Source organism: Labrus bergylta, chromosome 13 (genome assembly GCF_963930695.1).
Source record: "Labrus bergylta chromosome 13, fLabBer1.1, whole genome shotgun sequence".
NCBI lineage: Eukaryota > Metazoa > Chordata > Actinopteri > Labriformes > Labridae > Labrus > Labrus bergylta.
The window spans coordinates 29,807,280-29,832,632 of NC_089207.1; the positions used below are offsets into that span (position 1 = coordinate 29,807,280).

The following is a 25,353-nucleotide window of genomic DNA, read 5'->3' on the forward strand; positions in this document are numbered from 1 at the left end:
ATGCCCTCTCCAAAGGTGGCTCAACGGCTTCCATCTGGATACAAATGAATATAGGCACAGGAATTGTGAAGAAGAATCTCAGATTTTTTGGGGGGACTTCGGACGTTTTTAGAGAACTGAGCCAAAGTAGCTGGGAAACATTGTAAAGGTTCTTCTTGAGTCTGAGCCTTTTGCAGGAGAAGCATCATATGTAATGGCAACTTCAAAAAGACTTTCAAAATCAATGAAAAACCTTACTATTTCATGCAGTTCTAAGTCGTGGCCACTAGAGTTCACATTGAGCCCACATTTTGAAGCAGTGTCATGAAGAGCGAGTCCTAGACTGTGAATTCACATTGTGTAACAGTGTTGTGGGAGCACAAAGTGGGAGCGCCAAACACACATACACTCAGACACACACAAACACAGTGCTGTTCTCCCCTGCTGGCTTCACCAATTCCGTCTGGAATGCTCTCTGTAATGCCTCTGTTACTCCCCCGGAAGAGCAGAAGTGGGATCGGGCACCTTGAATCGGCCGTTGAGTACGGCCAACAAATCAAGTCTGCAGGGGACTTAGTTCATCAGCAGCATGTTTTATTAAATCACCTTCAAAACATAACTCGACATTTTATTCATTCAACAGCAGCTGAGCCATATTAGGAGGAAGCTTGTTGTTAATTAAGTGATGTATCAAAGTGATCAAAACCAACGTGATTACCAGATTACATCAGGTACAAAGAGCTGCACTTCTTACAACACAGCACAGGTTGATGTTTCTTTCTTTTCAAAATATTTTTATTGAGTTTTAGAAACAATAACATTAAACAAACAAAAAGAGGGTTGGGCAGGCACATTACACATTACCACATAGTATACAGTAAGGTACAGCAATAAAAATAAACAGAATCCTGTGGCAGTAACAGTAATAGCGGATGTAGTACAAAAACCCTTCCCCCCCCATCCACCCACCCATCATCCCACATACATTTCCTGGATAATAACAAAGGCACAAAGACTAGTATTTCAGGTTTGTGTCAAGCTAATGAGGTTTTGTTGTTAAGGAAGTAGGATACGAAGGGTTCCCAGGTCTTAAAAAACTTTTTCTCAGAACCACAGACAGAAAAGTATAGCACCTCAGTTTGAGACAGGACATTACATCCCGAAGCCATTGGCCAAGAGTGGGCGAGGAAGCATCCTTCCACTTAAGCAAGATGCACACCTAGCCAAGAGCAGAGCAAAGACAACCACACTGTGCTCAGCAGATGTCAGGTGTTGGTCAGCAATGCCAAACAAAGCGACAATAGGGTCTGGGTCTATAGTCTTATCTAATATTTTAGATAGTATAGTATAGATAGTAGAGTATAGAAGACAGCTGTCCAGTATTGTTGTAGGCGAGTATAAAGCAACTACATGTGGATCGGAGTAGCATCACCGTTTTTGCATTTATCGCAGGTGGGAGTTATACAAGGGTAGATGCTAGCTAACTTGACCTTAGACATGTGGGCCCTATGGACCCACTTAAATTGCAGTAGGCAATGTCTTGCGCAGAGTGAAGACTTCGGTGTTTGATAGAAGAGCAGAGTCCCACTGATCATCAGATCTATGTCCTAAGTCTGGTTTCCATGCTGCCCTAATCTTGTCCAGAGGTGAACATGTCAGCATTGAGATGTTACTATACAATTTGGACAGTGCATCTCTAAACAGTGGGTTAAAGGAAAGAAAAGCGAAAACAGGGTTGGTGCCAGGTTCTGAAGGGAAACAAAGTAGCTTTGAACGAATATACAGTCGGGCCTGCATATATCGAGAAATGTGTTTTTGGTATTTCTCAGATAGTTGATTAAAAGAAACAAAGCATTTATCTTGAAACATGTCTTTAAAACACTTGATACCTTTCCTGTGCCAAATATTAAAAGTTTTGTCAAATTGCGAGGGGATGAAAAGATGATTGGAGGCGACTGGACTCAGGAGGGAAAAGTCGCTGTGACCAAACCCCTTCCTAAACTTGGCTCAAATTTTGAGGAAGTGACATACAACCGGGTTACCTATTTATTATGGTAGCGACTAACAGATTTGTGAACCAATGAGTGCTGGAAGGGAGACATCCTGGCATTAGTTCAGCTCCAGCGATACCCAATCCGGGCTGCTGGGCTGTAAAAAAAAATGGGTCCAGAAAGCAAGGCAACTGATATGTCCAATTTATCCTTTACTTCATTCACAAGCTCTTTAATTTCTGAGTTCACTTAACAGGAACAGGAGAGGCAGAGCGAGCAGAGTGTGCACTAATTAATCAATTAGGGATATTGTTGACTCTCCGAAAATAAATCTATATATTAACTTTCGTCTTTTAATGTATAATTCTAATTAATAGAACTTTGTGGTCACAAATTGGTTTGTTTTCAGAGATTGTAAAGAAAAAGAAAAAAAGACCAAATGAAACCAGGTTCCTGGTGGAGGAGGTGGTCGAGTGTGGAGGAGTCTCAGTGTGTCTGCAGAGAGTGTAGCATGACAAAGCAGCAGCAGAGCAGTCCATGAACTCTGATGATACTCTGTAACATCAGGAGGAACACTCAGGGTTAATGCTGGACTCAACTTTGAGTGTGACAGTGAAGCTGCTGCTTCATCCTCTGTGGATCATCAGGACACAGCTCACATTATGACAGAGATCCTCCCCATCTAATGAGAGAAGAAGACAGATCACAGAAATCATAAATCATTTTACATTGAGTTATGGCAGCTTCACGTCCACACACATTCAGACACACGGCGTTGTTCTGTCCTACCAGCTCTGACAGCTGACATTTCACTTGTTACTCCCTCTGCCGATGGCTCAGCTGCAGAACAACATGGCCTCCATGACTTTCACTCAGACAGCCATTTGTAACAGTCCCATCTTGTTCTCTGGTGAATTTCTCCTCAGAGAACAAACGAACGTCCAAGCTTTGGTTGACCCCAGTATTTGTTAGATCGAAACCTGAGCAGAAAACATTTGTTCAGAAAGAGATGAACTCTAGAAAAGAAGCTCTGTGACAGGACATAAGGAAAATACAGAGAACGATCTGTTCCACAGCTGACTGTCTGATGGTCTTAGTGAAACTGGACTCACAGACTGGGACATGGACTCCACTTTGAATGTAAGCAGTTTCATGGCGTCTGAGACCGGATGGTGAAAGTGAAGTGGGAAAACTCACAGGGAGGAGAGTTAGGCTTGTTGATCAATCACTGTGGTGCAGTAGTGTTCCTGGGAGTGAGTGACTGTGTTTCAACACATCTCTTTTCATGCTCTGAAGATCAGGTCTTTGTATTCACTGCAATCTGGACAAAACTGGAAAGAGTTCCTAATAAGCAGCTTGACTGTGAAGATCCTAGTCTATTTTTCCTCTTTTTCCCTCCGTGTGTTTTCTTGTTTGTCCTGTGTGTTCACCTGGAACTGGGTGTGGATCCACACACCTGGCCAGCACTCAAGTCTGCAAACCTGCTGTTCATGTCCAATCAAGCCACCTACACACTCCACAGTATAAAGGCTGGCTCAGTCTTCCACTGGACGCCAGATTGTCTGTTTACCCACCGTGGTATTCCTCAGTAAGGCTTTTGTAACATATTTTTCCAAACTTAAGATTCGCTTTGCTAATTTTGTCTTTTCCTGTGTCTAGATCTGGTACCTCATCTTCAGCATTCCACACCAAGTTCCACGACCGCACCTCTGCTTCATCACTGACTCTGAGACCGGATACTTTAAACAACAAAGAAACCAATTCACATACCTCAGAACTCCAGCCAATATCCAACAGACTTCAATAAATAACTTTTGAACTTTATTCAAAGACTGTTTTGTGTCTGTATTGTGGGTCCGCCTGCATTCATTACAACATTGACAAGTTGATTAAAAAAAAGTTGGTTCTGTTTCAGGCAGGCGTCTTGACTCACTGGAGGATTGAGGTGGAGAGACACGTGTGAAGAAGAGGACAGATTATATTGGACAATGTTAACCATCCTCTCCTCGACATCATGGCAGGCCAGAGAAGTAGCTGCAGTGGACGGGTAATTTCACTACCCTGCAGGACTTAGAGGTTCAGGAGATCCTTTGTCCCCACAGACATTAGGCTTCATAACACACAGGCCAACGGTAGCAGCTCATGACTGGAGCTGTGGGTAAACCGTCACTGCCTGCCTTTCCTTCTCTTTCTCCTGAACACTCTCTCACCCCGGGGATTGGTGCAATAATAAGAACTATTTAGGACTGCGGAGACTTTTACTGTTTTAATTATATGTTCATTTCATCTATGCAGTTTTTGATTATTCATGACTCTGTTTGGAGTCCTGTTTTTAAAACATTGTTTTCTTTAATGTTTATTCATTGTTTTAACTTTTATGTGTGAGCTATGGGATACTCCTGCATTTACCCCAGGGGATGAATATAGTATCTCTCCATCTTTCCATCTATCCATCTCTCCATCCATCTCTCCGTCTCTATAGGATACATCAAAATGCCTGCACCTTCAGTCACTAGTGACTGCAGCTTTCAACCAGGAGAAGATGTCATCAGGTGGTCACCACCTTTCACCAGATGTTTCAACCTTAAACCACAACATCCTCCAGGTAGGCGGGTCTGCCGTGATGGCCAGTCACTGCCCATCTTCTTCTGGCTTCCAGCTCATCTCCTTCTGCCTGAACCAAAGCCAGCAAGTCAGTCTCTCTGCTGCCTCCCCCAACCTACTAGCAGCTGCCTTCCTCAGGGCTGCAAGTGTGTTCCATACAGACTGCACAGGGAAACCCCTGCAGCCAACTTCCACTAGGAATAGCCAGGCCTGCCACCCTTTTTCCCTGCACTTTTGGACCCTGAGTATTTGGTATGAGATGGCATCACTGTGGCATTTTAAAAAAACACAACCTTTTCACCTTTGACAATTTTATGAATTTTAGTCATCTTAAACTGTTTTTTAAATGTGTAAATAATCATGTGTCACCACTGTTATCTGAATTAGCCATTAGGCGTCAGAGCTCTTGTAGGGCAGTCACACAAGCCTCCATCAGGTGTGATTTTCTTGTCCCAATGTACAAGACATCTTTTGGGCAGTCTGCTCTGCAAAGGGGGCAAAACTTTGGAGCTCTCTGCCCACTGGCATACAATTAGAGAGCAACAGTAATGCTTTTAACAGAGGACTCAAACAATGGCTAAAATCAAAACAACAGTGCTCACATGACTAGCTTCTGACTGGTTTATTGTTTGATCATACTACCTTTGCTCTACGGTTTAAGTCTATTTATTTATTCTCTACTTATTGTATTCTCTGTTTTATCGCTTTTCTCCCTATCTTAATTGTTTTCCTTTCAAAAGCCTCCTGTGGACAGGTGTTGAGAACTAGCATGCTTGCTAAAACACTTAAACAATGCATCTGGTTCATCCAATGTATCTGTGATGTCCATGCCAAATAAAGTCTATTATTATTATTATCCTCCCATGGGATGGTCAGTTACAATCAGGATCATCTTCTTTCCCTCCTCGGACCATAGGACCACATCAGGCCTCAGGGATGTTTGGAGGACCTCAGGGAAGTGGAGCTTATTTCCAAGGTCCACCCTCACCTGCCATTCATGGGCCATCTACAGGAGGCTCTTCCCCTCCCTCACAAACTTTATTGATGTTATTGGTCTCTCATGGGTATGGTATTTCCTTTGCCTCTCCCGCTTTAAGATCTCGGCGTGTACCCTGAAGACATTGTTGTGGCTTCACATGTATCTCCCCTGGATTAGTGTGGTCTTGCACCCAGACAGTATGTGTGCAAGTGTTCCTCTCTCTCCACATAACCTGTACAGTGGGTTCTCCTTCATTCCCCACCTGTGCAGGTTTGTCGGAGTTGGAAGGGTGTCATACACTGACCGAAGCAGGAAAGAGATGCGGAAGGGCTCCAGAGTTCAGGCCAGGTCACCTTCCGCTTGGGCAGATTCCACCTCGTCCAACCTCTTTGTGATCTGAGCTCCACTGCCTTTTGCCTTTGTCTTCCTCCTCCAGGTTTTGGACCTCAGCTTGTACCAAGACTCTTCTTCGCCTTGGGTCAGCTTTTCCCCACTGTTGGAAGTGGGCGGTTCCAAGTCCTTGCCTACCTGTGCAGGGCGTCCCGATGATGTCTTTCAACCTCAGCGAAACTTCTGCCTGTGCCACTGTTTAGTCAGCAGCCCATTTACGTCCGGATCTTGTGGTGACACTTGCGCCTGTGGTCTTACCATCACTAATAAACTCCTCAAAAAAAGTTTGGAAACGTTATTTTGGTCACTTATTTTGCCCCTTTAATAATACTAATTGGTGTTGTATTATATATCATTGAAAAGCCTGATCAGTCACCTTTACAAGAGATATAACTCGTAAGGATCGTGATGTTCATGGAATGTGCAACACAGCTAAATGTGTGAGTGGCGCTCTAAAAAAATGTGCCAAAATCCCCTGCAATGTTCTTCTGTTGGTATTCACTCCTGTTTTGAGCTTCAAGTGCTGCCAGGTGTGTGCCAGTTACAGGTGTATGACTGACACCTGATTGGCACCTAATTGATAGCACTTGTGGGATCATCTTAGGCATGCTGTTCATGCCAGAGTGACCAACACAACCACGCTGGTTGACCTTTGTTGAAAGATCAGAAAGAGTTATGCAATTGTTGAATTTGTTTTTTCCTTTTATTATCATTTAATTCTTTCATCATTTAATACATAGTTCATAACCTTTTTCTGCTTTCAACATTTCCTGTTAAACTTACACACTCTTAGTGCATACACTCCTGTGAGGTCAAGATAAGTGTGCCATACATTGAAGCAAGACCACATAGGAGCTTGTAGGCGTATAGCGTTTCTGAGTATCAGCTCTTCTGTGTATCTGCTCGATTCACGGTCTTTGAGCTGAAACCACATACGATCTTGATATTATGTCATGAACTTGGCATGACCTGTGGATACATCACGTTTCTGCGAACGTGCATTGTTGAGGTGTTACAGGATCTTGAAAAAAGAGAGACTTTTTGGCTATAAAAACCCTGTAGAAAATCTGATCGGGGTTCCTTTTTGCTTTGCTAAACGAATACACATCACTGACGTTTGAAATCCCATTTTGGGACTTAGTCTCTGAGCCAAGATCTTTTAAAACCTCAAATGTCTACACTCACAGGTTTAGACTTTGGTCTTTGAGTTTTGCTTTTCTTTTCCAGTTTTTATATTACTTTTAATGTTTTGTATTTGCATTTGGAATATCATTTGAAATTTTTTAATACATTTTCGGAAACTTTTTGAAATAATTTTCTAACTGAAATCATTTACACCACAAAGACTGGAAGTTCCCCTTAAGGACCCCATGTACCTTGGAAGGTAAGTTTTGAGCAGTCACACCACGGCACACTTGTCTTACTGATTTATATACACATCCCATACACACCTAACATCCTAGCGGGGGGAGTTCACAGTTATTCCCTCTCCAGGGTGTAATCTAGAGTCCTATACCAGGGGTTATCCTTAAATCTAACTATTCTAGAAATGAATGTTAGGCAGATAATCCTGGGGCTGTGATTATAACTTGTTCATCTGTCTTCCAAAGGGTGTTAGAGGAGTAATTTTACATAGCTCCTTCCACTAGGAAAGAGTAGACTAGCAGGTTAGTAGGGAGTGAGCTATCATTTAGTTCAATAATTAGTTAACTAATGTGTGGTGAGCTTCCGTTAGCTATAGTAAAGTTATTCACCCCTTTTTGCATGAGGAGGAGGGGCCAAGCTGTTGTGGCTGTGTATGGATCTTCCACACGCTACTGAGGTCCCTGACAGTGTAAAATGAATAAAATGTAAAAAAAAACATATTACTGTGGGTGAGTGCAGTCATCCATTCCACCAAGCAACTCAAAACAGGAGTGAATACCAACAGAAGAACATTGCAGGGGATTTTTGGCACATTTTGGCATGTTACCCACGCGTTTAGCTGTGTTGCACATTCTACGATTGCATGATCCTTACAAGTTATAAAAGTGACTAATCAGGCTTTCCAACGATATAAAATACAACACCAATTAGTATTATTAAAGGGGCCAAATAATTGACCAAAATTATGTTTCCAAACTTTTTTTGAGGAGTTTATTATCACGGCCCTTATCTTTGCCACCTTGTACTCCTCGACCACTGATGATAGGGGAAGCTGTCACTGCCCAGATCTAATGTAAAGCCCCACTTACGTAAAGCTAGGTGGAACCCCCAGGCACCTGTGAAGGTGTTTGTTTACTCGTCTCTCTATCCCTTCCACATATGTCATGGGCATGTTGTAAATTGAGAGTAGCCACATAAGTCTTGGAATCAGACCTTGTTGGAAGAGCCAGGCCTTGAACTTTCCAGGTAAGCCAGAGCTTGAACTTTCCAGGTAAGCCGGAGCCCTCTATCTTCCTTAGCCATTCCCGTGTTGGGGTTTTGTGGAGCAAATACACGGGCAACAAATATGTTGAGTTTTATATAGTCAAATTTGGTTATATGAATTAATATTAATAATTATCCTTAATGAATTATTAATATGAATTAACAATATTATTAAACTAAGTAAATAAATTTGGGGCACCGCTCTGAGATCAGCGAACAATAACCAAATATCATCGAAATCAGTCTCAATTAGTTAATTAAAAATGAATATTCTGAATAATTATTAATTAATTAATTAATAAAAAACAAAAATAATCTAAATATAATTTATTTATGACCCGATATGTGGAGGGTTTACTAAAAAAACACAGTGACTGACCTCAGAGTCTCCAGTCGATAGTTTGGATTCTTCTCAAGATCACGCAGCAGCTTCACTCCTGAATCCTGCAGCTTGTAGTTGTAGTCCAGGTCCAGCTCTCTAAGATGGGAAGGGTTGGACTTCAGAGCTGAGGCCAGAGAAGAACAGCTGATCTCTGACAAACTGCAGCGAATCAATCTGAGTAAAGAATAAAAGATGAAGAAAAAATAATCTATAATCACATTTGTTCAGGTTGTGATAAGTATCGCAACATCACTTGGTCCCTTTGTCCTGATTAATTAATTAGCTTTTGGAATGCGCCCCTATTACTTACGTGTGCCATTGTTATAGCTGTTTATCTCCCACCGTCAACAGTTTCATAGCTTCAAACTAAGCATCCAAATGCCTTTGTAGCCATTACCGGGGACTTTAATCATGTAAATATGGACAAAACACTAACCACTTTTATATCAATATTCTAACTGTCCAACTAGAGAAAATAAAACACTGGACCTTCTGTATGCTAACATTAAGGAAGCATACAGTACCACTGCCCTTCCCCCCCTGGGCAGATCAGACCGCAACCTGGTCCTACTGACACCAGAGTATATCCCCTGGTTCAAAGGCAATCTGTGGCAACCACAAGGACTGTTAGGAGGTGGACACAGGAGAGTAACGAGGCACTTCAGGACTGCTTTGAGTCCACAGACTGGGATGTACTTTGTGAGCCACATGGTGAGGACATTAACAGCATGACTGACTGCATCACAGAATACATTAAATTCAGTGAAAACACTGCTTTACCGACCCGGACTGTACGCTGTTTTCCAAATAACAAATGCTGGATCACCACTGACCTAAAAGCCCTTCTCAACAAAAAGAAACACGCCTGCAGGTCTGGAAACAGGTAGGAGCTGAGGAGGATACAACATGATCTGAGGGAGAAGCTGAGAGAGTGCAAGGACTCATACAGTGTACAAGAAGGGGATGAGCAGACTCTACTTTCTGAGGAAGCTGAGATCCTTCAATGTGTGCAGCAAGATGTTCAGTCTGTTGTGGCCAGTGCACTGTTCTCTGCTGTGGTCTGTTGGGGGAGCAGCATTGGAGCTGGTGACATTAAGAGACTGGACAAGCTTATTAAGAAGGCCTGCTCTGTGACAGTTTGAAAGCTGGACTCTTTTGTAGTGGTGACAGAGAGGAGGACTCTTAACAAACTGTTATCCATTATGGAAAATCCTGAGCACCCTCTGCACCACCTACTGAACAGACAGTGGAGCAGCTTTTCTAACAGACTGATCCAACTCCGCTGTCACAAGGACAGATACAGGAAAGCTTTTTTACCGAAGGCCATAACTCTGTACAACAGCTCACCTCTGGCGAGCAGAGAACTGTCATCATGATAAAATTTCTTTCCATACTGTAATCTGTTCTGCTCATACTACATGTAAAGTTTACACATTATCCTTACATTTAAGTTAATGGCATTGTCTGTCTACTCATCATTATAGTTAATAGTTTCAGCTGATAACACCTACACTCTTGCATTTTAATATATGTATCATTGATTGCACAGCTACGAATTTGCACAGCTCTGGACAACCCCCTATATAGCTATTGCACATTTACCACTGTCATCACTGTTATTGTACATTTACACCTGTCATCACTGTGTTTTCACATTTACATCTCTTACCACCATCAAGTATGTTTACAAACAAAATGTTGTATTTAATTTTTAATATTTTGGAATAGTACTAATGTTAAAGGCTTTATATGCGATTTTTTGATCCAGCAGATGTCGCCCTTGAGCACCAGCATGAAACCAAAACAACTTGTGGCGCATTGTTGTGTGCTAATGCTAATGCTAATGATCTTTATTATGCTCGTATCTTCACACTGCATGTAAATTTACCCGAAATGACCGTGATCTAGAAACACATTTAAGTAGTGAGTACAGTATGTTATTCTTCTTTTCTCTAGTCCCTCAATTAAACAACGTTTATTCGCAAGGGGATGAGCCGGCTGGCCATCCCGGTGATGTAAACAAACTGAAGATATGACTCAGAAAACTCAGAAAACATCAGAGACAGTGGGACTCGGGTGTTACACCCATTGCAGACAGTCATTACTCAGAGTTATTTTCAGAGGCTATACTTGATTTCTATTATATTTAAGTGTGAAATTTTTTTTGCATATAAAGCCTTTAAGTTAAATTCCGGATGTCTATATCTCTTCTTATTCTTTATATATTTTAATTGCTTATTTACTTTGTATCTATTCTTATATTGTTTTATTTGCTCTGTTAATCTGCTGCTGTAACACCACAATTTCCCAGTTTGGGATCAATAAAGTAAATCTATCTATCTGTCTGTCACGAATTGTAAGCAACGAATAGAGGTGGACCCAAGTGCAGAATGAACTAAAAGTCTTTAATAAACAAAAACGCAAACAGGCAACAAAAACTTACTTTCAAAAGTTCAACAGAAAACACAGGGATCAAAAACAGGGAGCCACAGAGGAGTACGAGCAAAAACTGACATACCAACAAACGACATAAAAAAGACATACAAACAACAATGAACTGACACAGAGGGGAAGAAACACAGAGACTAAATAGACATTAGGTAATCAGACACAGGTGAGACTAACAAGACACAGGTGAGGACAATCAGGGCAATCACACTGGGAAACACACAGAGGCAGGAATACAAGAAACACAGGACAACTACAAACTAAATCATGAAACACTAAAGACACACAGAACTCAAGAATCTAACAAAACACACGAGAACACAGAGATACACGAGGATAATGAATGACAAAATAAAACAGAAAACACTGAAGACAAAACTAGGAAACACACAAGGGAAACAAGCAACACTGGGATAAAACAGGGAAACTCAAATACAAAACCAAATCATGACACTATCTATCTATCTATCTATCTATCTATCTATCTATCTATCTATAAATTCTGAAATGAGCAACAATTGAGGTTGTGGATTGAAATGATACAAATTAATGAAACAGTCAGTGATCTGACCTCAGAGTCTCCAGTCTGCAGTTTGGACTCTGCAGATAATCACACAGCAGCTTCACTCCTGAATCCTGCAGCTTGTTGTTACTCAGGTGCAGCTCTCTGAGATGGGAGGCGTTGGACTTCAGAGCTGAGGCCAGAGAAGAACAGCTGATCTCTGACAAACTGCAGCCCTTCAATCTAAATAAAGAATAAAACATGTAAATGTAGATGACAGTGAGTTTTATGCATGAATGTGTGATGTTGTCCACATGAACACACTAATGTGATCATCAACTGTTCATTCTAACATTGAAGGACTTTATTAGGATGCATTACTGTACAACTTTAGTTCTTCCTGATCATTCTTAGATTCAAACACTCATAGCTCCTGTGAGAAACTTTCATTCCGTGTCCACTTTGGCAGACACTGCAGGTGTGAAAGCCCCCGGAGCTCTGGATTGTCTAAGAAGGACAATAAAAAACTGCATAAATAAAGACTACTTTTTTGTTTGAAAACAACATGTCATGATCATCTTGATGTTTGATGGCCAAATTATAAAGAGCCGATTTTAATCGATGTTTTAGTGTGACATGCTACTGCCATCTAGTGATTAGGATTTTATTTGACACAGATTCCTTTACAGTCGCATGGCATACTTATACAAAATAAAAGTAAAAGACTGGCTGAGCTCAAATCAGTTATGTCTTTGTTCCCCTGGTCGTGCTGGTAAGCTTGTTTCTTTTTTTTTCTCTCCACTTTTAGCATGGCAAATTGACTCCCTTTAGTAACTCAAGTAAAGTCTTGAGTTTATTTTTCGAGGTTTATGTTCATCATCTTTAGCAAGCCATTTTTCTAACTCAAGCTAACTTAGATTGGCCATCAAAGGTTGTCTCGAGTTAAATTTGTTTCAGCAAGAACCGTTTTTGATCAACTCTGAGCCACTGATATCAGGACGCGACGTCCTCTGCTCATCTGTGATCCTTCCTGTAGTGGGTAGTAGTAGTGGGGCCCACATATCCCATCATGCTTTTGCTGGACTTCATATTTTGTTACATTTTCCGCTTTTCATGTTTCAGAATGCAATCAATCAATTCACAATGCAACTGGGATTCATTGTATTGTTCTGTTCGAAAAAGATGGTTTAGGTAGGTAATATTCAAGTTTTGTTCTTATCTAAAGTCAACCGTCAAAGGTATGTTCAATTTATTCTGCTCAGCTGTGGTCTATCACTTTGACGAAATGCGCATGTGCATGTATCACAGTATACTTGACCGATATTTGAATAGTGCTCTATCCTGGCCAAAGGCAGGATTTGTGCTACCAGTGTAACACATATTGACTTAATTGAAATGGTGTATGACTGGCAAACATACTAGACATCATCTGCGTTTATCGGAGGTAATTTAGCCTGTATTTGTATAATTGTAAGTATGTCTGTTAAATAATGCTGTTTTGGATGTTTGTGTATTACTTAATATTTGTGTAAGGACCCCTTAAAGATGAGATGATGCATCTCAAAGGGCTGACCTCAGAGTTTCCAGTCTGCAGTTTGGACTCTGCAGTCCCTCACACAGCAGCTTCACTCCTGAATCCTGCAGGTAGTTCTGACTCAGGTCCAGCTCTCTGAGATGGGAGAGGTTGGACTTCAGAGCTGAGGCCACGATGTCACAGTGAGCCTCTGAGAGTCCACAGTCAGAAAGTCTGTTGTGACACATATAAGAGAAAAATATTACTTTTAAAAGAAGCGTTTGATATTTACGTTTCACATAATTGAGCAGTTTGACATGTCCTGTTTGGTCAAACATTAGTGGAATCTGTCACTGACACAAAAAGTCTCATCACTCGTTTTCAAACCTGCATATTTTTCATCTTTCAATCATTCACTAAATGTTGCAGATGAATGGAAACAGATTTAGTTTTATTTAGGATTACATAATTTCTTTTTTTTTTAAAGATCTATTTATTCATTCGATAGGTATCATGTTATACAATGATCATTAAGAACCAATTTTTCTTTGTAAGATTTTTCACAAAATTTCCACGACAGAATATCATCGTGGTAATGATGAGCGGCGCTGGCTGGAAGTTTGTGAATAGTTTAGCAAAAAAAACATTTTCTAAAGGACAGTCACTGTGCCTTTGGCTAGCTGATTGGTTATATATATATATATTTTTTTTTCTATAACATGATATGCCCACAACGGCCAGAGATAACTGAACTATGACCAAAAACAAGGAGTTACAGGACATTTTCAATCACTTTCCAAAGGTTTTCCATGACAGCTGGAACCCTGAACTTAACATAATGGTCAACTCTGACATAAAACAAACAGATTTGGAATTTCAGATTTCAGATGGTCCCCTCAAGTTGTACTTAATTTTCTCCAGATTTAAGAACAACATGAGCTCCTTTAACCAGTGAGATGCTTTGGGGGGAAATGGTGACTTCAGTTCCAATAATATTCTACTATGAGCTAAAAGAGATGCAAAGGTGATAAGTCTTTTATTTTCTACTGATTAATAGGATTACATATAGCCTATAGTATGTGATCTAAAGTGTGATCTATTCAGATGACTCTCTCTGGATTAGAAAACCATTTGAAACTCATTGAACAGTAACTCTTGAGGAGGAGGATCTTATTCTTGTGCCGTCTGGCTCACTTCTATAAATGGGAAAATACAGTGACTACTGCGTAATGATCCAGAAATAAAACAAGTCAGCAAAAAATAACATGTAGTGAGGTTAAGGATCTCCTGCCAGAACAGTTTTTGTGTGATCTACCTGCTGAGATTTCAACAGATGATGCTCATGATTGATTTGTAATGCCTGCAGAGGCTCAAAGGGGGCGCTCACGGCATCAGATATATCCCCTTTCAGGGATTAACACTATCAGCCATCTCAGTCAGTTCTTTGGGAATTCCCTCCTGAATGTGTTCACAAAAAACCATCAAAGCAATTTTTGAAATCACGACAAAAAGCTAAAAAAAATCGTGTGAAAAAAACTACGACTGACTTAACAGTGGAACGACTGACTTAACAGTGGAACACTATTGGTGAACAGTGAGGATATTGTTTAGTTTTTATTAAAATTTGTAAATTAGTAAATGACACTGATTTATAATGCTCATCACATCTGGACTTACTCTGCCTTCCTGCAGTTCCTCACAGCTGGAATCAGTCTCAATCGTCCCTGGTCTGATGTGTTGTGCTTCTTCAGGTCCAACTCATCCAGAACCTCCTCAGACATCTGCAGCATGTAGGCCAGAGCAGAGCAGTGGATCTCAGAGATTCTCTTCTTTGATCTGTTCTCTGACTTCAGGTACTCTTGGATCTCCTGATTGACTGAGAGGTCGTTGATCTCCATCAGACAGTGGAAGATGTTGATGCTTCTGTCAGGTGAGATACCATAACTGTTCATATCCTTCAGGTTGTTGATGACTATCTGGATCATTTCTGGACTGTTGTCTGTCTGACCCAGCAGGCCTCCTAAGAGTCTCTGGTTTGACTCCAGAGAAAGACCATGAAGGAAGCGAACAAACAGATCCAGGTGACCGTTCTTACTTTCCAGGGATTTCTCCATGGCTCTACTCAGAAAGACTTTTAAAGAAGTGATGTCAGCGCCGACACCATCATCGCCTTCATGATCACCTTCATGGTCGCCTTCATGGTCGTCGCCTTCGTCATCCCCTTCATCATCGCCTTTGTCGTTGTCACCTTCGTCATCACCTTCATCGCCGTCTTCCTTGTCATCGCTGTTGCCGCCTTTGTCGTCATCGTCTTGTTCACTGTTTATTTGCTCCAGAAAAGCCTTCAGAACTGTTGTGTTCCGGTTGGTGAAACAGTGGAACATGTAGACTGCAGCCAGAAACTCCTGAACGCTCAGATGAACAAAGCAGTAGACTGTTTTCTGCAGGATCACACACTCTGTTTTAAAGATCTCTGTACAAACTCCTGAGTACACCGAGGCCTCTGTGACATCCAGAGCACAGTGCTCTAGGTCTTCTTGGTAGAACATGATGTTTCCTTTCTCCAGATGTTCAAACGCCAGCCTCCCCAGCTTAAGAAGAACTTCTCTGTCGGCCTCCATCAGCTCATGTGGACTCATCTGATGTTCCTCACCATACTTGTGCTTCTTCCTCTTTGTCTGAACCAGCAGGAAGTGTGAGTACATGTCAGTCAGGGTCTTGGGCAGCTCTCCTCTCTGCTCTGTGCTCATCATGTGCTCCAGAACTGTGGCAGTGATCCAGCAGAAGACCGGGATCAGACACATGATGTGGAGGCTCCTGGATGTCTTGATGTGTGAGATGATTCTGCTGGATAGATCTTCATCATCACCGAACCTCCTCCTGAAGTACTCCTCCTTCTGGGCATCAGTGAAACCTCGTACTTCTGTTAACCTGTCAACACATGAAGGCGGGATCTGATTGGCAGCTGCAGGTCGAGAAGTTATCCAGATGAGAGCTGAGGGGAGCAGATTCCCCTTGATGAGGTTTGTGAACAGTGTGTTTAACGATGAATTCTGTGTGACATCAGACACAACCTTCCTGTTTTTGAAGTCCAATGACAGTCTGCTTTCATCCAGGCCATCAAAGATGAACAACAGTTTACAGACAGCGAGCGTCTCTGCTGTGACCTTTTGTAATGTTGGATGGAAAACATGGAGCAGCTCAAGAAGACTGTACCTCTTCTCTCTGATCAAGTTCAGCTCCCTAAAAGAAAGCAGGATCACCAGACTGAGGTCTTGGTTCTCTGAGCCCTCTGCCCAGTCCAGAGTGAACTTCTGCACAGAGAAGGTTTTTCCAACACCAGCGACGCCATTTGTCAGAACCACTCTGATGGGTTTCTGTTGGTCGGGTTGAGCTTCTGTCTTTTGTTTCTGTTGGTCGGGTTGAGCTTCTGTCTTTTGGTTCTGTTGGTCGGGTAAGACTTTAAAGATGTCCTGGCACTTGATTGGAGTCTCATGGAGGGTCTTCTTTTTAGAGTCTGTCTCAATCTGTCTCACCTCATGTTGGGTGTTCACCTCTTCACACTGTCCCTCTGTGATGTAGAGCTCAGTGTAGATCATGTTGAGGAGGGTTCTACTTCCTGTTTCATCACTTCCTTCAGTCACATGTTCACATCTCCTCCTCAGACTGACCTTATGTTCATCTAAAACCTCCTGCAGACCTCTATCTACTGAAAGAGAGAATGATAGAATCTGCTTATTGTTTTCAAATGTTATTGTAAAAGAAGTAAAAAATAGTTTCAATGTTTAGATTTTTTACATTTACTAATAAAAGTCCCGTTTTTGGAGGAGATCACAGAAGCAGAAAGGTGTACTGTCTTACTGTCATGTCTGCTGTGTAAAACAAGGGAGGAGGACCCAAGTGCAGAACAGCTAAAAATATTTATTCAAACAAAAAGAAAAAATGCAAAAACAAGGCTTACTTTCCAAAAAGTCCGACAAAAATCCAAAAGGCAAAACACAGAGAGGAAGAGAACAAGTGACATACAACAATGATCTGACAACACAAGGGAAGGAACACAGAGACACAGGGTACATCCTAGTTCACTTAATTGCATCCAAGTGTCCTCCACTTGCGTCTTAGTCCCTCCCACCAGAGATGCATGGAGAGATGCAAGGAAACAAAGCAGAGGAGAGAGGAAATGAGGAGATATGTTTCAAGAGACGAGACGTCCTATCCTCTACTGCGTCACGTGAAGCCACGTCCACTTGTGATGACATCAGCTGATCACGTTCAGCTGTCAGTCGGCCTTAACAGCTGTTTATGTCCGCGAAAATACGCACTGTGTTATTTCTAATAAAATACACACAGTATCAGTGTTTAATCTCTTTATGTTACCTGATAGCAAACACCTGAAGAACAACCTGCAGTCTGCTTCAAACCAAAAGGACAATTTCTACTGACAAAAAGATTTACTATTGAATTGTTTAATATTAAACAATTTGTTTTGACTAATAATTCGACAATGAACTCTGTATTTTATAAACACAGATACTTATGTCTCAGGAATACTGACAATTATTTACAAGTTCTAAATAATAGAGAAAAAAAAGTGACATTTTCCAAACAGAAGATCATTAATGATCAGTCTGATATGAAACTTTATAAACGTAAATAATGATGAATGTAAAACGTGTTTCTGGCTGACAGACTCCCTCTGTCAGCAAGGGCAAACAGTCTGAGTGATCATGAAAAGAAAACTATTATGAAGAAACCATTTATGATCTTTTGACTTTAACACTTCAACAGACTTTTTGTTTGACAGTTAATCAAAAACAAATCAAATGTCGGGAGTGATCGGCCTACACTCCATTATATTGATTTTATAGAACTTATAGCTCATCACAGACTGACTCTTTACAAACTAACAGATGTTTATAATCTGTTTAAATGTCCGACGATCCTCGATCCTCGAGCGTGGACCGAGGAGACAGCATTTAAGAGAACTGAGATGCAGGGTAAATAGACACAGGGTGAGACTAATAACACAGGTGAAGACAATGAGGCAAATCAACACTGGAGGGAAACACACAGAGGCAGGAATATAATCCAAGAAACACTGAGGACAACTACAAACTAAATTATGAAACACTAAAGATACACAGAACTCAAGAATGTAACAAAACACACTAGGATACGAAGTTACAACATAACACATAACACATGAAACACTAAAGACTAACCTAGAAAACACACAAGGGAAACAACATCATCAGGGAAGAATGAGAACTAAATACAACAAGAAAATCTAAACTCTGAAAATCTACAAAATAAGAAACAAAATCAGACCAAATTATGACACTTACTTTGTTCAGTGCTGCTCTGACTGGCTGACTGCAGTCCAGGTCCTGTTCTGGATCTTTCTCCACACTGAGGACAGGACGAGTCTCCTGGTGAACCAGACTGGTCCCAGTATGAGGTGATGCACTGTCTGCAGAACCAGTGTCCACAGCTGGTAGAGACGGGATCCTTCAGGACATCCTGACACACAGGACAGGATGGCTGATCCTCTATAACATGAGTCCTCTTCGTCCCCCTGTGAAGACATGTCTTTAGAACTAAACTGATCGTTGACTGATAGAAAATATGAATATTTATCAAACACAATGTAAACAATGACTACATGAGGATTCTGGTGGATCCATCACATCAGGTTCTTAGTTCTTTTGTTTTCTGAGTCCTCAGATTCGTCTCGTAGCGATGTTTGATGTTACCACATTTACAGATCACAAGCAGATAACTAAGTAACAAAAGCCACACATAAATTGGTAGACGGTACAGACCTTACAACTGATATTGATTCCATTTTTCTCATTGACTGTTCAACTATATATTTGTTAAATATGTTGTTTTTGAAAATGTGTTTAACTGTCCTAATGTTTTACATGTTTTCATTTCATCACTGCAGCTGTTCCATAAATTAACACTCGTAGTTGTGATGATGATGATTATACTGACATTCACACTCTATACTTAGTTAAAGTAGTTAGTTCATCATTTCATTATTTGATATCTGTTCAATAAATTGCCTTTGATACGCCTTAAAATGGTGTATCTCCCATATTTGTCATGCCAAAAAAGCCAGGGTGTGACAGTTTGTTAAACATCATTAAAGAGAAGATTAAAAACGTCATGAGATGAATTGCAACATAGGAACGGAGATCCGTCGGACAAAACATAAAAATAACGACAACAATAGTTATCAGGCATTTTTCACATAAGAAAGCATATCTTAAAAATGAGTTTCGACTTTGAGACAAAAGACATCCAGCAGACACAACACCTAGCCCAGCTAAAGCTAGCTAAAACATGACTAGCAACGATGTGGCGCTACTGGAGGAGTTGAAGAAACTCCGCAAAGAAAAATCAAGATGGGCATAATAATACCAAACTGTCTCTTGAACAACTGGAACAGGCCGTTACGGACATAAAAGACCAACTGGGTAAACATGAAGAGAGAATTGAAAACTTAGAAGAAAGGGTTGGCTTGGCAGAAGATACGTCAGCAGAGGGTGCTGCGATACCCTTTTCACCGTGATATTGACCTCTCAGCCACCTGGGAAGACCTCCGGCTGAGACGGAACAAGGTGAGAATCTTTCAGATCCCAGAAGGAAGTGAAGGAGGAAACATGATCCACTGCAAAAAGTGCTCAAAGGTCCAGACATGGACTTTAAGATTGAAAGGGCACATCGCTCCCTTCTGTCTAAAGATCCAGCAGCCCCTCCAAGTGAGATTCCTGGATGCTGCAGTAAAGGATGCGCTCATATGGCATGCATGGTGTCCACGAAGTCATCAAGCAACTTAAAAAGAAAGATATACAAGCCAGATGCCTGAACCCAGCACACCTGAACCTCAATCTAAACACCTGGACCTGGGGGCTACACCTCAACCCTGAAAGTTTGAAGGTCGAGAGGACCGACTGCGTGGACAGCGGCTGTCACCTCGGAATCCGATGAACGAGAAAACCTCCTAATTCACGGTAAAAACATTCTGATTTCACAATTTAAAAGTCAAAGGTCACTGTGTATTCTAGGACAAAATTGAAAGGTTAAGTTTCTTCCATCTTACGGCCCTAAAACTACGAGGTAGTTAGAATAAAGGAAGTTCAGTTAACTTCGCCAGGCCTGGAGGAGTTCAGGTGACTCCTTGAATCCGGTAAACTTGGAAAGACCAGTGTAAAGGTAGAAATTTACACAGATTGATCGGGGACGCCCGATAATCTTACAGGACAGACACCATAGAGTCTGCAGGGAGCAAGATGGACGGGGCTGACCTGCAAGGTCCAATTTTTTCCTGCCCCCACAGCCACAGCAGCTCCTCACACACATTACACGCCCCACGCAATGAAGAGCCGTTTTGCACTGATACACTGTGTTATGGGTTGTGTTGTCTGTGTGTGTCTCCCCTCCCTCTCTGAGTTCCTGGACAGGTTGGTGCTCCGCCCATCTCTGGGGGAGACTGATGGAGAAGTGGAATCACCTGTGTACGCATGCAGCAGATGAATAAAAGGCACGGGGTGCAGGCTGCAGAGGGGGGAAGACAAAGAGTCATATCCGTGTGCTGGGACGCAGGCTGCTGGAGTGCCAGATCGTCTCCGTTGCAGTTGTTCTAAATTTGTGTACTTTTGTGGGTGCACCTAAAGCTGGTCATTTCTTGTGTGTTTCCTGTACAATTAAATACAGCGACTATTATTTTTGAAACCGAACTCTGGTCTCTACCTTGATTCCTGGTAAATATAAATTTGTTGTGTCCCCTAGAACTACGGGGAACGTAACACACTGCTTGGCTTAGTTCAACAAAAAATAAATGTTCTAGAAACCCCTCCCAAACCAAAGGAGGGTACTTATACCTGTCTCTTCTCTGAAGCTTATGAGTAAATGCCAATGATAACATGTTACGTTAAGGGACATAATGTCAAATTTTTAGTTGACTCAGGAGCCACCCACTTAGTTTTAAAAACATCTGAAATGACTTTGCCTGACAGTGGCCGCTTTTCATGGTCCACGAGTGCCTGTGGTTCTTGTGTAAAGGAAAAGTATGGGATCCCTGTCAACTGTTCATGGGAGTTTGAGGGAGTACAAACAAAAGCTAAACATTTGTTTTTAATGTCCAGCATGTGCCCAGTTAACCTTCTGGGAAGAGATTTAATGTGCGCTTTTGGCATTGTGATAACCTCCACCCAGAGGGCTTACGGGTCAGCAGGACTGACACGCGTTCCCCTCCCCCACTGAAGCCAGGGGAGTAACACATTTTACTGGCGTTCATTTCAGCCTAAATACTCCCCTGTATGCTTATCAGTGGTGGATAAATTACATATCTGCTCAGTTTTTAACTAATACAGCACTCACACTTGTTTCCAACACCGCTGAGAAGTTGAAGCCAGAAAATTTACACTGCACCTCTTATGTCTGCTCCGAAGGGCCTAACCCGGAGTATGAAAAACAATTTTTCAAAGATCTGAATGACAATGATTTGATAACCGACATTTACACAAATGGGACACACTGTGCAGCATCTGTCAAGCTTACTCCAGCTCAGATGAAACTCTATGACATATACGGTTCACACCCCCACATCTCTCTCTCAAAAGCTCCCACCGGCAGGTGGTGGGATCTGGGTCCGTTTGTAGCTCAGTGTAGTGAAGCAAATGACTGGCAGCCTGCCACTGGAAGTTCGTGTGTGTTTTTCTCTCACTCACTACAGGAATACAGGCATCCTTTAACTATGAAAATTAATTTTGTCCACTGAACACATCTCATAGATGATATGAGAAGTCGCACTTCCTCATATCTATTTCAAACGCTCTCACATGCAGAGTTCTCACCTTTGCTGGCACAAGTCCCTAGTACACTCTGGGCACAGATAAAAAACCGTGAACCAGTTCAGATAATCCCAAAGTCAATTTACAGACTCCAACAACGCCAATACCCACTCAGAAAAGAAGCTATAGAGGGCATAACACCAGTTTTTAACTCTCTCCTCGAGGTGTGAAGATTCACCAGTACAGACTCCGATCTTTCCTGTAAAAAAGATCTGTCCTGCCGGACAGCCCACAGTCTGGCATTTTGTGCAGGACCTACAAGCTGTAAACTCTGCCATCATCGCCCCTAATCCTAATGTTCCCAATCCATACACCATTCTCAGCCAGATTCCCTCTTCTGCTAAATGGTTTTCCGTTGTGGACCTGTCTAATGTTTTTTTCTCTATCCCCGTTCAGAAAGACTCCCAGTTTTGGTTTGCTTTCCACTTTGGAGATAAGTGTTACACACCTTGACACAAGGCCTGTGCCAAGGACTGACCTGCAGCCCTACAATTTTTTGTCAGGCTTTGTCTCGCAGTCTCTCCCCTGTCACACTCTCTCCAGGTTCAGTCTTGCTGCAGTACGTTGATGACCTTCTCATTGCAGCCCCAACCAAAGAACAGTGTGAGACAGACACCATCCTCCTCCTGCGCCATCATGCTGAAGAAGGCCATAAAGCATCCCTGTCTAAACTACAGTTTGTAAAACAGGAGGTGACTTTTTTAGGCCACATCCTCACACCACAGGGCAAATCTCTCTCTCCCTCTCGGGTTAAAGCAGTGGCAGAGACACCTAAACACATGACTAAAAAACAAGTTCTTTCTTTACTGGGCATGTGTTCTTACTGTCGACATTTTATTCCCAATTTCTCAGAGAGACCACTGAGAGACATCGCACACAAAAGAGACCTGACAGCTTCCAGCCCCATCCAGTGGACTGAGGAGGCAAACACTGTGTTTGAAAACCTTAAACTGTCCTTGCAGTCCACCCCAACCTTGGGCATCCCAGATCCAGAGAAGCTATTCACACATTTTGTTGATGAAAAACATGGCTGTATGACCTCTGTTCTTTTACAGGCTCATGGGGGTCAGCTGAAACCTGTTGACTACTTCTCCCGCTTACTAGACCCTGTTGCCAGAGGCCTCCCAGCATGCTTGCGGCCAGTGGCTGCCTGCAAGTCTGCAGTGCTAGCCTCACGTGACTTTGTGGGTTACACCCACCTTGACCTTCTGGTGCCTCAATCTGTTGCATCTATCCTACAGGAACAGAAAACATCACACCTCACGCCAGCACGATGGCTCAGATATCACACCACACTTCTAGGTTTACCAAATGTTCATGTCAAAAAATGTGCCGTGCTTAACCCTGCCACCCTCATGCCTTTACCGGTGAGGGTGAACCCCATTCTTGTCTTGCAGAACTCCAACACCCCTGCATCCCGAGACCGGACCTGAAAGATGTACCTCTCACGAACCCTGATCTCATTTTCTATGTTGATGGTTCTGCTTTCAGAGATCCTGCACGGGGCACAGCCCATGCAGGATTTTCTGTTGTTGATGATGTTTCTGTTGTTTGTTCCTCTCCTCTGCCTCACAACAAAGGACAAAACTCCAACTGATGACTGCAAGTCTACAAATAAAGATGGACATTTTTACCCGCAGGTGGAACTGTGTAAAATGATATCTGGGTGTCTAACCCCCAATTCACACATACTCTGTGCTAGCCGCGCACTACGCTGTACTTAGCTTCCACTCTAGTCAATCATTGTGTTCACACAGTGCGCGCTGCGTTCCGTCTCCGGAGCATGACATCAAAGGCACTACACTCTGCTCCGTTTCAAATACGCTGAGAGTCTATTTTCGCCGGAATACGCTGCAGGCACGCGTCAAGCTGGACAGATTATGACCGCCCGTACAGGAAGTCAGACAAGGAAACGCACAGAGCATCCGGTCAATTTCGAAATAAAACACAATATACGGACTCGCGATCGTATTTTTCATCACTTTATCAACATTACGTCAAAACAGGTACCTTTTTATTTATTTACTTTATGTGCCACTTAAGTATTATTATTATATATCATTCTAGAGAAAGGCCTATGTCAAAAAATTTCCTGTTTTATAAAAATGAAAAATAAACAGTTAAAAAAAAAAGAAAAAAGAAAGAAAGAAAATGAGTTTTTAAGTTTTCTTACTTTGTGTCTGAGGGTTCAGGTTCTTTACTGAAGTCTGGAGGAGGATATTTGGACAGATCACTCTTCAGAGACACACAGCTGGGTACAGGAGACTCTGCTCTCTGTCTGCTCCACTGAACTCTGCAATGACAAACTATTTTATATTTCTATCACGAATACCTCTTTAGATACCACAGCAACAAAAAACAGAAGTCGAGGTGATGTTCTTGTTTTGAATGACCAAGCTGCACACAGTGGTGATACAGAAAAGATCACTGAACAAATATGACAACATTTGACAAACAGGAAATATGGATTTTTAAAGAAGATCAAATGATTTCTCTTGATATCAGAAAGTTTAAGCTAGCAGGTTGATTTGAATCTGAAGTGAAAATGAGTTGTTAAGTTTTCTTACTTTGTGTCTGAGGGTCCAGGTTCTTTACTGAAGTCTGGAGGAGAATCTTTGGACAGATCACTCTTCAGGGACACACAGCTGGGTACAGGAGACTCTGCTCTCTGTCTGCTCCACTGAACTCTAAAACAAGTTTTATATTCAAATGAATCTTTAATAAACTCGCTGATGAAAATGCTATAAAAGAAGCTGTAAATACAAAAAGGGCTACAGCTGTGGATGATGAGAAGGTTTCCAGGTTTGTTGTCAGGAGGCTTACTTTATGTCTGAAGGTGAAGGTTCATTCTTGAAGTTCATAGGAGGATGGATGGACTTCAGAGACACACACCTGGGTTCAGGAGACTCTGCTCTGTCCTCCTCTAAACACACGTCCATGTTCTGATCTGAAGTCTGAGAGGAAAAACAGAAACACTCAGTGAGAGATCAACACACAAGAAACAAGAGAAACCAGTTTCACACACACACACACACACACACGAACACTTTCACTTTCACTGTCCCACCTCCTGTCATGAGCCCAGATCAAGTGTCGCTCCTCCCTCCTCCATTTACAGGAAATCAGGTGTGTGTGTGTGTGTTTTTGTGTGTGTGTGTGTGTGTGTGTGTGTGTGTGTGTGTGGGGTGAGGGAGGTGTGTCACATTAACTGGGTCAGTGCTTCAGCAAGCAGCATAATACATTTTAGAGCAGCAAAAAAAGCAAAAACAGAGCCTGGCCTGATGTGAGGTCAAAC

At 41.9% G+C, this 25,353-nt stretch overlaps 1 protein-coding gene across 1 annotated transcript; it reads right to left on the reverse strand.

The window, feature by feature from the left end:
* Nucleotides 1-556: 556 nt before the first annotated feature.
* Nucleotides 557-25,075, reverse strand: LOC114920337 (NLR family CARD domain-containing protein 3-like). The gene is made up of 9 exons (XM_065962523.1): nucleotides 24,882-25,075; nucleotides 24,626-24,745; nucleotides 24,232-24,351; nucleotides 18,543-18,772; nucleotides 14,875-16,906; nucleotides 13,258-13,431; nucleotides 11,754-11,927; nucleotides 8,732-8,908; nucleotides 557-2,652 (listed from the first exon to the last, which is right to left on the reverse strand). Exons 1-9 carry the CDS (start codon nucleotides 24,995-24,997, stop codon nucleotides 2,631-2,633), a joined length of 3,165 nt encoding a protein of 1,054 aa, XP_065818595.1. The 5' UTR covers nucleotides 24,998-25,075; the 3' UTR covers nucleotides 557-2,630.
* Between the last annotated feature and the right edge of the window lie 278 nt (nucleotides 25,076-25,353).